At 46.1% G+C, this 12,754-nt stretch overlaps 1 protein-coding gene across 2 annotated transcripts; it reads left to right on the top strand.

Annotated features, from left to right (window-relative positions):
- Positions 1 to 925: 925 nt before the first annotated feature.
- Positions 926 to 12,266, top strand: ANAPC5 (anaphase promoting complex subunit 5). 2 transcript variants are annotated; one of them, XM_081338657.1, is made up of 17 exons: positions 926 to 1,146; positions 1,890 to 1,969; positions 2,330 to 2,439; positions 3,156 to 3,351; positions 4,347 to 4,413; positions 4,866 to 4,967; positions 5,593 to 5,783; positions 6,502 to 6,583; positions 6,835 to 6,924; positions 7,074 to 7,255; positions 7,623 to 7,758; positions 8,426 to 8,500; positions 8,977 to 9,098; positions 9,630 to 9,737; positions 10,544 to 10,691; positions 11,147 to 11,309; positions 11,863 to 12,266. In XM_081338657.1, exons 1-17 carry the CDS (start codon positions 943 to 945, stop codon positions 12,075 to 12,077), a joined length of 2,271 nt encoding a protein of 756 aa, XP_081194783.1. In that variant the 5' UTR covers positions 926 to 942; the 3' UTR covers positions 12,078 to 12,266. The 2 variants fall into 2 exon arrangements, with proteins under 2 accessions (XP_081194783.1, XP_081194784.1); XM_081338658.1 differs by having other exon boundaries at positions 11,147 to 11,427; positions 11,863 to 12,001.
- Positions 12,267 to 12,754: the final 488 nt, after the last annotated feature.

Below are 12,754 nucleotides of genomic sequence, written 5' to 3'. Positions count from 1 at the left end.
ATCACGTATTATGGAGAGAACTGAGCAGGAAGCTTTTCTGTTCAGAAGTTTTGTCTTTTCCCCAGCCTAATCCTGCATCTGCAAAACCTAAAGAGCTTATGCTGGAGAAGTAAGCTATTCTTATCTGCTATTTTTATCATTAAGTCTTCTTAAATTTACACCAAGGTCATTAGCATAGCAATTGGTAATATGACATACAGACCTTTGCTTAATTGTGGAATAAACAAAGTTTTAGTACTAAAATGTAAGATTTATTGACATGCAGTATATGCAAGATAATAGCATTATATATACACGTCCCTGTTTTGGAAGCCTAAAGCAAAATATGAGCAATGGGAATGAAGAGTATCCCTGCAAACTTTCATGTTCTCCAGTAGAAGAGAATATTTGAAGCTCCAAGTAGAACTGTGGGATTCCTGGTGCCTCTGAGCCTGATAATTTGCTTGCAAGCATTTTATTATTATATTAGGTAGCATTATCCATCTTAGGTTATCAGGTCACCATCCAATTTCATACACAAACTCCTCCTCTAGGGACAACTACAAAAAAGATACAGAATAAAAAAATATTTTTTTTAAAAAAAGACCTAGATATTTGCAATCTAGAACACTGAAGCTTTTCCTCCGAAATTCCACTTGTCTGGAATGGCACAGGGTCTCCTGCTTGTGCAAGGGGCTGGAGTAGAAAACCTCCCCCATCCCTTCCAACTCTAGTTATTCTGCTATTTTGCAAAACCTCTTTTTTTTAAGCCCAGCGGAACTCTGGGCACCGCGCCTTTTGTTTTCGCTCCTACCCTGACCGCGACTCCCCCTCAAGCGTCGCTTTCATTGGCTCGCGCGCTTCCTCCGGCGTCAGCGATTGGCTGCTCAGCGACGGTTGCCCCGGTGACGGCTGCCGGGTGCGCCTCCATATGCGGTCCCCCATCGCGCCGCGGAAGGAGCCATGGCCAGCGTCCACGAGAGCCTCTATTTCAACCCCATGATGACCAACGGCGTGGTCCACGCCAACGTCTTCGGCATCAAGGACTGGGTCACCCCTTACAAGATGGCGCTGCTGGTGCTGATCCGGGAGCTGGGCCGGACTGGGCCGCAACTCAGCCTGCTCGAAAAGCGGCAGCTCAACCGGCTACTGCTGCCCCTCTTGCAGGTCGGGGGTGCTGGAGGGGAGAAAGGGGCGGCCTGCATCCCTTTGGGGCTTTTTTTTTGGAAGCGGAGGGGGCACATTAATTTATTTGTTAAATTTATTTGCCGCCTATTTTGCTTGGGGCTACTCTCAGGCTACTTTCAGCAATTAAAAAGGAAGAAATGAAAAGAATGTACAGAGGTGTCCTCTGTCAGAAATGCAGGAACTAGAAAGGGGGAAATTATTCATTTAAATTTAAAAAAATTAAAAACGTGAATAAAAGCAGAAGTAAAATAATTGAACAGTAAACGGTGAAAAGGAACACAGTGAGAATACAGCTTTAATAGCTTTTCCTACCTCATTTGGGACTTTTAAGAGCAGGTGCATCTTGAGGCCTGGCAGAGTCTCGTTTATTTCTCTTTACTTCAATAAATACTTTAATTGAAATTGTAAATTTAATTATGAACTTGTAATTTAGAGGATAGTGTAGTCTGGTAGCTGATGAGGAAAAAAACCACAATAAATCCAAAGGAAACTGTCTTAACAACAGCCATATAAATACGCTCTATGTGTATGTTTTATATAAGCACAGAATTGTGGCTTTTTGAATTAATTGAGCACTTTCATCTGAAATTTATTTTATGGTTCAATATTCTGTATGAATTCATCAGTTGGGTTAATTCCAGAACTCGTGTTTCAATGAACTGTGAATTAATGGATTGTGTGAACACGGCCATTCTAACTGTTAGTGTTACTTTTTTATTTAGGGTCCTGATATGACACTGTCTCGTTTGATTCAAAGCATTGATGAATGCTGCTCTGAAATAGCAAATTCTGTTCAAACAAGGTGTGTTTTTTTCCTTTTTTTTTTTTGCAAATGCCGGTTTGTTTTATTTGTATTCACTATTGTTTGCTTACCAAGAAGACTTGTTAGTGGAGATAAATGTGCTTTTGAAGGATGCAGTTAAGGCTTTAATAAATTTCTCCAGGTTTTTGGTACTTTACATGAAAAGAAAATTTGTTTTACAAGTTTGAAAAGGTTTCCTTAGGTGAAGAAGCTTGTTAATCCTTTTTTGGGCGGAGTTGGTTCTACAATTTCAATTCTAATTTCAAAATTATTTTCTAACGTTCATCATTTGGGAGAGACTATAGTTCATATGCTTTGCATACACAACATTGCAGTATCCTCTGTTGGCTTCACTTACAGAATCAAGCTGATGGCAGAAGGGGAATTGAAAGATATGGAACAATTCTTTGATGATCTTTCAGACTCGTTCAGTGGAACAGAACCAGAAGTTCACAAAACAAGTGTCGTAGGTAAAAAAAATCTTAAATTAGTCCATATCTTGAATCTTTATTCCTTGGTTAAATTCTAATTGCCTGAGCTGCTTTGCTTCAGTAAAACAAACCCAACTTTGTTTGACATACGTAATTTCGATGGATTTGCAAAATCTCTTTGAGGCAAAGATTCTTTTTGCTGCGTTTTTGCCATTTGTTCTGTTTGGGGAAATGCTCCCCGCCGTGCTGGAAATGAGCATTACAGGATCTGGAGAAGGTGAGAAGCTTTGAATGTGCAGGTAGTCCTCAGCTTGTGACCACAGTTGAGCCCCACATTTTGTTTGTTAAGTGAATTTTGCTCCGTTTTATGATCTTTCTTGCCACAGCTGTTTAAGTGAAACAGTGCAGTTCTTAAGTTAGGAACACGGTTGTTGAGTGAATCCGGCTTCCCCATTGACTTTGCTTGTCAGATGGTTACAAAAGGGGGTCACGTGAGCCCGGGACACTGCAGCCGCCATAAATGTGAGTCAGCTGCCAAGCGTTTGAATTTTGATCACATGACCACAGGGATGCTGCAACGGTCGTGTGACGGATGGCCATAAGTCCCTTTATTCAGTGCTGGTGTAACTTCAAACGGTCACTAAACAAACTGTTGTAAGTCGAGGACTACCTGTACTGCAGTGTGATCCCCCCAGAGCTGATGAGGAAGGAGAAGGGGCAAGTCCACAATAATAGTCTATTCCTTGTTTCTACAGGCTTGTTTCTGCGCCACATGATCCTGGCCTATAATAAGCTTTCATTCAGCCAAGTCTACAAGCTTTACACAGCTCTCCAGCAGTACTTCCAAGCTGAGGCGAAGAAAGGGAGGGGTGATGAGAGTGAAATGGAGCTGACACGTTGCGGAGAACCGGACGAGGAAATGGAGAAAGAAGAACTTGACGGACCATTCAGGTTAGTATTTATTCATTTCTAGGAAACGCAGGTAGTCCTCAACTTGCAACAGTTCATGTAGTGACCGTTCAGAATTACAACAGCACTGAAAAAAGTGACTTACGACTGTTTCCCATAGTTATGAACTTTGAAGCATCCCCACAGCCACGTGATTTACATTCGGGTTCATATTTATGACGGTCGCAGTGTCCCGGGGTCATGTGATCCCCTTTTGTGACCTTCTGAGAAGCAGACTCAGTGGGGGAGGCCAGAGTCACTTAACAACCGGGTTACTAACTTAATCAACTGCAATGATTCACTTAACAACTGTGGCAAGGAAAGTTGTAAAATGGGGCAAAACTCACTTAACAAATGTCTCGCTGAACAACATAAATTTTGAGCTCAGTTGTGGTTGTAAGTCGAGGGCTAGCTGTATTTAGGCAGCCCCAATCCATGAGCGGCTTAGTACTCAGATGACATTGTACATAATGTTAAAAGCGCAAAGTCTGGAGAAGCCAACCACCATTAAACAAGCCAAAACACACACAAGGAGTGCTATTCTCTTTATCCCAAAACTGGGGGAACAGCCTGGTTTTTAGAGCTTGTTTCAGTCGGGGAGGGGTGGAAACTATGCACCCTGCTACACTTAAGAATATCTCAGTTCTGGTTCCTGAATAAAAAGCCAGGACTGATCCCAAGATCCCCTGGTTTGTGTGGCCAATTCAAACTCTTGGATAAATTTGACTGAAGGTTCTGAAATTGTCCTGTTGTGCACATTTCAGCAGGAGGGGGCCCATTATAAAGCAATGGCTTTATCTGTACCTAGGAAAATAGTTGACAGGTTCTCAGAGCACTTTAGTTAACGATGATTGTGAAAGCTTACATCCTCTTACGTGGCACCTGGAAGGCTTCTGCACAGATTTTTTTTTGGCCTTTTTGAAACAATTTGCTGTGGTTGCTACTTGTGTCCCTTCTAAGTTTCTGGTGAAATGTCATGATGGGTTCTCTCTTTGAAGGGAGGAAGAGATATCCTGCAATGGGTCACTCTCACAGAAGCAAGCGGAATACTTCCTCTCACAACAGGTATGTTAATTGTTAAGCTCAAGACCGACTGAGTAGTTTGGTGCAATCTCCTTCCCTTCACAGCATGCTTAATAAATGGGAAGATGAACAGATGTGGAAGAGGTTCTGCAGCTTGAGGACTAAAGTCTGGATATATCTGCAATTCCAAAAGGCAAAATGTTTTATTTAATAAATTTGCCGTATCAGCAGTCAAAGATATGCACAAGAAGCACGTCACAATATAAGGAAGGCTTCTCAACCTTGGCACCTTGAAGATGTGGGGACTTCAATTCCCAGAATCCCCCAGCCAGCATGAAGTCCACATATCTTTTAAGTTGCTAAAGTTGCAAAACATTTGACATGTGCAAAGTTCCGTTGCGGTGTTGACTGCCAAAAGGTTTAATTTATATTGTTCCAGTAAATTTACATCTGCGATCAGAAACAAATGATTCTTTTTTGAAATTTAATTCTAGGCATCTTTGTTGAAAAACGATGAGACCAAAGCACTTTCTCCGGCATCTTTGCAAAAGGAGCTGAACAACTTGTTAAAATTTAACCCGGATTTTGCTGAGGCGGTAGGTTAGATTAATTTGTTTTCTTAGGTCCCGCCTTATTTGGTGTATCGCATTGCAGTGGGCTAAGCAGCATGAGTGTCAGGGAAGCAAGTCTGACTCAGGAGCTGCGTGGCTTGCTCTGGTGTTCTGATCCAGGTAGTCCTCAAATTAGAACCACAATTGGGACCAGAACATCTGTTGTTAAGTGATGCGGTCCTTATGTGAGTGAGGCCAAATTTTTATGTGTCCATCCAGCCATGGTTTGTAAATCGTAGTCTGTGACTGGATGTCATGTGAGAACCCACCATTATGAACCAGGGCAGTGCAGTTGTTAGAATGCGGTATTGTAGGCTAATTCTGCTGACTGCTGGCTGCCAGCAGTTCGATTTTCACTGGCTGAAATTCGACTCAGCCTTCCATCCTTCCGAGGTCGGTAAAATGAGGACCCAGATTGTTGGGGGCAAGAGGCTGACTCTGTAAACGGCTTAGAGAGATCTGTAAAGCGCTACGAAGCGGCATATAAGTGTTGTTGCTATTGCTGTATTATCCGGTCCACTTGTGATTAAGGACACGATGATTGAGTGCAAAGCCAGCATCCTCCTATATGGCTTTGGCAGCTTATACAAACTTGGTTGTTTCTTTCTAGCATTATCTGAGCTACTTAAACAGCCTTCGAGTCCAAGACGTCTTCAGCTCAACGCACAGCCTCCTTCATTACTTTGACCGTTTGATTCTCACCGGGGCAGAAAGCAAAAGTAACGGGGATGAAGGTTATGGGCGAAGCCTCAGATATGCTGCCCTTAATTTGGCTGCCCTGCACTGCCGGTTTGGTCACTAGTGAGTTGATTTTATCTATTTTCGGAAGCCCAAAAGGCACCCACCACCTTTCCTGCCTACTTGAGTCTCCTATCTTCTCAGATGTGGGTTGGGATCTGGGTCGAGTATATCTAATGACTCCTAACAATCAAATAATATCAATGGTAAAATGTTCTTTCTTTTGTGCCCCAAAGCAAATTGAATTTCTGCATCATCCTCTAAGAAAACTAGGTCAAGTGGCCAACCTCCTTAGTGGCTGGTTCTACATTTATAAGAACATACATTGATTAATGTCCACAACTGAGCCCCCCCCCAAAAAAAATTTCTGTCGCTAAGTCAGACATTTGTTAAATGGGTTTTGCCCCATTTTACAACCGTTCTTGCCGCAGTTGCTAAGTGAGTCGCTGCACTTGTTAAATTAGTAATACAGTTGTTAAGTGAATCTGGCTTCCCCATTGACTTTGTTCCTTGCAAGATCGCAAAAGGGGATCCACATGAGCCCGGGACACTGCGACCGTCCTAAATATGACTCGGTTACCAAGCATCTCAATTTTGATCATGCGACCACAGGGATGCTATAATGGTTGTAAGTGTGAAAAACGGTCACATTGTTCAGTGATGTTGTAACTTCGAAGGGTCACTAAACAAACGGTTGTAAGTCGGGGACTGCCTGTCTATTGTTAAGGATCCACATATTAACGGAGCCCTAACAGTGGCTGTCTTTCCTCTCCAACCGCAGCCACCAGGCTGAGCTGGCCTTGCAAGAGGCCATCCGGATTGCCCAGGAATCGAACGATCACGTCTGCTTACAGCACTGCTTGGTAAGCTGGCGGAGGCTTCATAGGAAGAGATCTAAGATCCTCCTTACCACCGTTTTGAGCTAGCTTTGAAAAGAAAAGAAAAAAATTGGCTGCTTGAGCTTCCTTTCACGGAATCGATGAGTGCAAGCCGGGTGGCGTGCAAGGATGCTTCTGACTCCGAAATTCCCAATAGTGGGGTACATACTGGGGTGTCTGTCCATGGAGACCAGACCTCTGCGTGAAGGGACTCTCCTGTCACTTTTTGTAATCAGAGCTGGCTGCACATCTTGGAACAGAAAAGATCGGATAGCTGCATATTTCTAGAGCACTCGGTGAAGAAAGCTGTGTATTTTGGATTGCCGGTAGGTGTTGGATCATTTCTTTTTTTCACTTGGTCCATTTCTTTTCTTTCCTTTTTTCAAAGTCCCTTCCCCCTGCTTGGCCTTTCCCTCTTTTGCTTGGGTTAGGAACAGCTTCCTCTTTTAAAACACCTCCTCTCCTCCCTTCCTAGTATTTAGCCTCTCTGGGGATCCAGTCTTTGGTCCAGCAAAGAGCTTTGGCAGGAAAGACGGCCAACAAGCTAATGGATGCTTTGAAAGACTCCGACCTCTTGCACTGGAAACACAGCTTGTCCGAACTGATCGATATTAGCATCGCCCAGAAGACGGCCATTTGGAGGCTGTACGGACGCAGGTACGTCGGTCACAGCGGAAGGTCTGAGTCACTGTTAGGGATTTTTGGGAAGCTCAGAAAATCTGAAATGGCCAGGAAGCCGCATTCGAGCTTATTTATTAGATTCCTCTGGATCAGTCCAGTAAATCCCAGGAGCCGAATACGGCGGTGTGCCTGCAAACAAGGAAAAAAGTACAGAATACGTTGTACTGATTTCCACAATGGCCAGTGTGGAATTAAGCTCTTGAAGGGCGCAGAGCCTTTTTTTTAAAAAAAAAAAGGGTACTGAGTGCCTCTGTTCAGAGCGGAACAAAAGGAATAGGCCAAATGCCAAGGCTGTTATTCTCTGCCCATGAGTAGCCTGGTTTTTTTTCCCCTCTCGCCCTAGCACAATGGCGCTCCAGCAGGCCCAGATGCTCTTGAGCATGAACAGCCTGGAGGCCGTGAACGTGGGCGTTCAGCAAAACAACACCGAGTCCTTTGCCGTGGTGCTGTGCCACTTGGCGGAGCTGCACGCAGAGCAGGTGGGTGGCGCCTTTCCGTGTGCTGAGATTTCCCACTATCGTCTTGTATGATCCTTGCAATAGTCCTGGCAAGTGCCCTTCTTGAGGTTGAAGAAGAGAGTCGGTTTTTTTTGGGGGGGGTGGGGGGGGTCACCTGGAGTCGCACTCCATCTGTCTCATCCAGATAGATCCCGGCTCTCCTGCTGCTGTACTCACCGCTCTGTCGCTGTAGAGCAGCATTTCTAAGTCCTGTCCGCTTTAAGACTTGTGGACTTCAACTCCCAGAATTCCCCAGCCGGCATGTCTGCAGGTGTTCGTACAACCTGTACTTGGGAGAAGCTGTTTGTATGACACTTCAGCCTCTCATCTAACTGATCCATGGTGCCCTAAAACAAAGCAATATCTGAACAAAGGACAAGACTCTTGAAAGATTTTAAAATAGTGCAGCTTTATTAAATGTATTTGACAGTATATTAAATCTTTTTTCCAGGAAGTGTTTTTTTGTAAGCTGCCTAGAGTCACAGAGAAGTGAGATGGGTGGCCATATAAATTGAACGAATGAATGAATAAATAAAAGCACTTCTTCACACTGTATGATTTTTATTTTTGAAACCAAGGATGAAAATCTCTTTGCTCGAACATACATTTCTACTCTCTTCTTTCCAATCTCACTTTTTACATACGTCAGGGTTATTTCACGGCAGCCTCTGAGATTTTGAAGCATCTGAAAGAGAGGTTTCCCACCAACACTCAGCATGCCCAGGTGAGCTTCAGCAGTAAACCCTGAGAGAACAATACTTTCTGACTTTTTATTTATTGAAGTGCTTGCTTACAAAATTCTGTGAGTTGAATTATTAACATTGTGCTGGCTGCTTGTTTTTGGAAGTACTTCTAAATAGTGCCAGATCCGGATTTTTGTCATACGAAAATAATGTTAAAGAGAGCTAAAAAAAAGCATTGAAAAGATTTAAATCTAAACCCAAACTGTATTAATGCACAAACCAGACTCTTATAACCGGCTTCTTTTTGGATGTGTGGGATTGGAAATCCCACAATCCTGGGGCAACATGATCCATTGCTGAAGTTGAGACTGATGGGCGTCCCAACACATCTGGGATGTCACATACACATTGGGATAAACTGGACAGACAACAGTATGTGTAGGGTGTGCAGACTTCGCAGACAAGTAAAAATCCAGTTCTTTTAAAATCTAGACTCTTATCTGATCTTCTTGCGCAGCTGTGGATGCTGTTTGATCAGAAAATCCAGTTTGACCGAGCCATGAACGATGGGCGGTACCACGTCGCCGACTCGCTGGTGTCCGGGATGACTGCTCTGAATAGCTGTGAAGGAGTTTACAGGTGAGAGATCACCCAAGGCAGAAAGAAAGAAATGTGAAGTGTGTTGCTTCTGAGTCGCGTGAGCTGCTCCCCCAGCACCTGAAATGCAGTCCTGCGATCACGAGCAGGGGACGGCGTTTTGTGATGGCTGGAAGCGCTGGACAGGCCATAAAGCCCCTTTTTCGAGGCTGCCGTAACTCTGGCCATTAAACAAGTAGTAAGTCAAGAACTGAATCTGTGGAAAGCCACATTAGTTTCTCGCTTGCCGTCCGTTGGTTTTTCTCCTGGGGCTGGGCTGGGGCTCATCGAACCCCTGGATGCTGGGTCCCGCTGTGGAAAAAAGAAATGTTTTATTTTTTTGTTAAATTTATTTGCCTACTATTTCACCGTGGGGATGCCCTGGGCGGCTTGCAACAATAAAACAGAAAAAAATGAAGAGAGAAAATGTAAACATAACAGCAAAGGAATAAAACGATACAGGTAAACAGTGGCACAAATACTGAGGCCTTGATTTCTTTTTCCGCTCTCCCGCCCTTGGCTCTGGTCTCCCAGGAAGGCGGCTTTGCTTAAAGCCCAGAATCAGATGTCCAAGGCGCACAAACTTCTTGAGAAGCTCTTGATCCACTGCCATGAGATCAAAAACACCGAGATGGTCATCAGGTGAGGCCCCGTTTCTGTTCCTTAGGTGGTCTTTCTGGGCCCTACACTTGAGAATACAGGGGGCCCTCAATTTACGAGCACAATGGAGCCCCGGTTTTCTGTTGTTCAGTGAGACATTTCTTACGGGGGTTTTGCCCCATTTTACGATCCTTCTTGCGCCAGTGGCTAAGCGAACCACGGCAGTCGTTGAGTTGGTGACCCGATTGAGAAGTGAATCTGCCTTCCTCGTGGACATTGCTTGTCAGGAGGTCGCAAGAGGGGATCACGTGTCCTCGGGAGACCACAACCGCCTTAAATATGAACCACTCACGTGACCACGGGGATGCCGCAACGGTCATAAATGTGAAAACAGTCAATAAAGTCACTCTCTTCAGTGCCGTTTTGACTTTGGTCACTAAATGAACCGTCGCAAGTCAAAGACTTAGCTGTACAGAAGAGAGCAAAACCTGCTTTTGTTGATTCCCGAGTGGTTAAAAACGGTAAAAGCTTTGCCTAAATCTTTGTACCAAGCTGGAGAGTTGATACCTTTAACGGTTTGGGGACATCTCTAGCATTTTTGGGTCCTCCCTCTCTGCTTCGGGGTTGCATTCCAGGTGTGATCAAAGGCAAAGGATGTGCTTCCTTGCTTCTGTGTTTGTAAGACTGCTCGACTGCAAGCACACACTGAGTGGCCAGCCACAATCAAACCAAGCACGGCAACGCTCTAGAAATGCACAGTGCTTAATCTGAACGTCTCTTGGGAACGTAAGATACGGACCTAATTCTGATTCCTCCTCTCTGTTTCTTCTCCTGTCCCTTGGCTGCAGCGTCCTGCTCGCCCTCGCTGAGCTGTATTGGCAGTCTCTGTGCCACACCATCGCTTTGCCCGTCCTGCTGCAGGCCCTGGCCCTGGCGAGGGAATACCGCCTGCAGTACTTGGCTTCGGAGACCCTCCTCAGTTTGGCTTTTGCCCAGGTAACGCTTTGCTCCTTGCGTTTCTCCGCCTGCTGGATGGGGACCGAACCCCTTCTGGAAGGCCTACAGCTGGGGTCTTTTTGTTCCCTCATGGGCTGGCTGATTGCCTCTTTTGCATATAGATGCTGTTAACGTCTGTGTGTCTCTTGATGGCTAATATGTCAGAGCGCTAGGCTTCTAGAAATTCTCTGGCGTTTTTGGATTTGCCTTGGTCTAGGATGGTCTGGGTTTACTTAGCCACTAACCATGGTTTACAAGATACAAATAAACCTCACTTTGGTTTCACGCAGGGGTGCGCTGTCAGCTGCACAGGGGCACTCATTCTGGGGTGTTTGTCTTCCCGCCTCCTGCAGGCTCAAATTCTTTCAAAATAATTTTGCCGCCGGGGAGTTGGCTACAGAAGGTAGAGGAGCGAGGAAGTGACGGTCGCCTTTTTTTGATTGCTTCTTTTCCAGCTGATCCTCGGGATTCCCGAGCAAGCCCTCAGCATCCTGCACATGACCATCGAGCCCATCCTGGCCCACGGGGCCGTGCTGGACAAAGGAGCCGCGATGTTTTTGGTGGCCAAGTGCCAGGTGGCTTCCGCAGCCTCTTACGAGCCCGCTAAAAAGGCAGAAGGTAGCTGTCCACACTGCAGGGATCCTTGGAAGACCTCGGGGAAATGTCGGAGTTGCTCTTTGAGAAAACGGCAGGCTTAAGCAGGCATTTCCACCAGCCTGGGCTCCCCGACGGAGAGGTAGCTCACCTGGGGCTTCTGAAAGAGCCCAAACGAGTAGCCATTGGCTACTCTGAATCCCTGAGTTCCCCTATTCCCACCCCCACTCCCCCCTCTGTGTGTCTTGGTGCCTTTGAGTCAGTGTTGACTGCTGGCGACTGCCTTGCGTCTTGACTAACCCCTGCCGTTGCCTCTTCCTTAGGGCTAGGAGGAAGGGACTGGCCCACGGTCACCCAGCTGCCTTCGTGCCGAGGGTGGGACTAGAACTCTCAACCTCCCAGTTTCTAGCTTGGTTGCTTTTAACCACTAGACCAAACTGCCCTCGACTATTTGGCTGGTCGGTGGGCATCTGTTAAAATACCCATTTTGAAAATGGGGCGGATCTAAAATGAAAGCCTCTGGGTTGTTGTTGTTTTTTCCTTTCCTTTTCTCCCCTTCTCTCTTTGTGTCCTGCAGCTCTGGAAGCAGCTATCCTGAACTTGAACGAAGCCAAAACCTATTTTGCAAAAGTGGATTGTAAAGAACAGCTGCGGGACATCCTCTACCTGCAAGCCAGGCTCTTCCACAGCCTGGGTAAGACCCAGGAGAGGAACCAGTGCGCCATGCTCTTCCGGCAGCTTCACCTGGAATTCCCCACCCGGGGTGTCCCCCTGATCAGCACTTTTAAATGAGGCCCCCGAGCAAAGGAATCCAGTCTTTTGGGAAGGCCCGCGGGGCCCCTCAAGTGGAACGAGATCTGCAGATCCTTCCTGCGCAGCTCTCCCGCCCCTCCTGTCTGTGTGTCCCTCAGCCTGTGCCGTGTTCGCGCTCTGCAAATGCCAATAAATTGGTCTCTGGGTGCCCAGATGTGGGCCTGTGTTCAGATGCCCTTCGTGCTCGGCTTGTCTGTTCTTGCAGATCGAGGCCCACTAGCCCATCCTGGTTAAAGGTTGCCTGCGTGCCCCAGGCTCACGGTCACTGCCTTTGCCATTTGGGACCCCACTGCATGTGGTCCTCCACTTACGACCAGAGTGGAGCCCAAAATTCCTGTTGCTAAGCCAGACACTTGTTAAGTGAGTTTTGCCCTGTTTTACGACCTTTCTTGCCACAGTTGTTAAGTGACATTTGTCACCCTTGCAGTAGCCCCACATCACCCGATCAAAATTCGGACGCTTGGCAACTGACTCGTATTTATGACCGTCACAGTAGTCTCGGGGGGGGGGGAGGATCGGGGTCACAGGATCTTCTTTGGCCACCTTCTGATGAGCAAAGCCAACGGAGAAGCCAGACCCACTTCACAACCGCAGGGACTCACTCAGTAGCTGTGGCAAGAAAGGTCATAAAATGGGGCGAAACTGACGGGACCCAT

The sequence above is a fragment of the Vipera berus genome (genome assembly GCF_964194415.1).
Source record: "Vipera berus genome assembly, chromosome: 14".
NCBI lineage: Eukaryota > Metazoa > Chordata > Lepidosauria > Squamata > Viperidae > Vipera > Vipera berus.
This window is presented reverse-complemented; position numbering and strand designations above follow the sequence as displayed.

Coding starts and splice junctions, on each gene's coding strand:
- ANAPC5 (XM_081338657.1), top strand. CDS start 943: ATGGCCAGCGTCCACGAGAGCCTCTATTTCAACCCCATGATGACCAAC. Junction 3,352..4,346: donor GAACTTGACGGACCATTCAG/GTTAGTATTTAT, acceptor CTCTCTTTGAAG/GGAGGAAGAGATATCCTGCA. Junction 5,784..6,501: donor CACTGCCGGTTTGGTCACTA/GTGAGTTGATTT, acceptor CTCCAACCGCAG/CCACCAGGCTGAGCTGGCCT.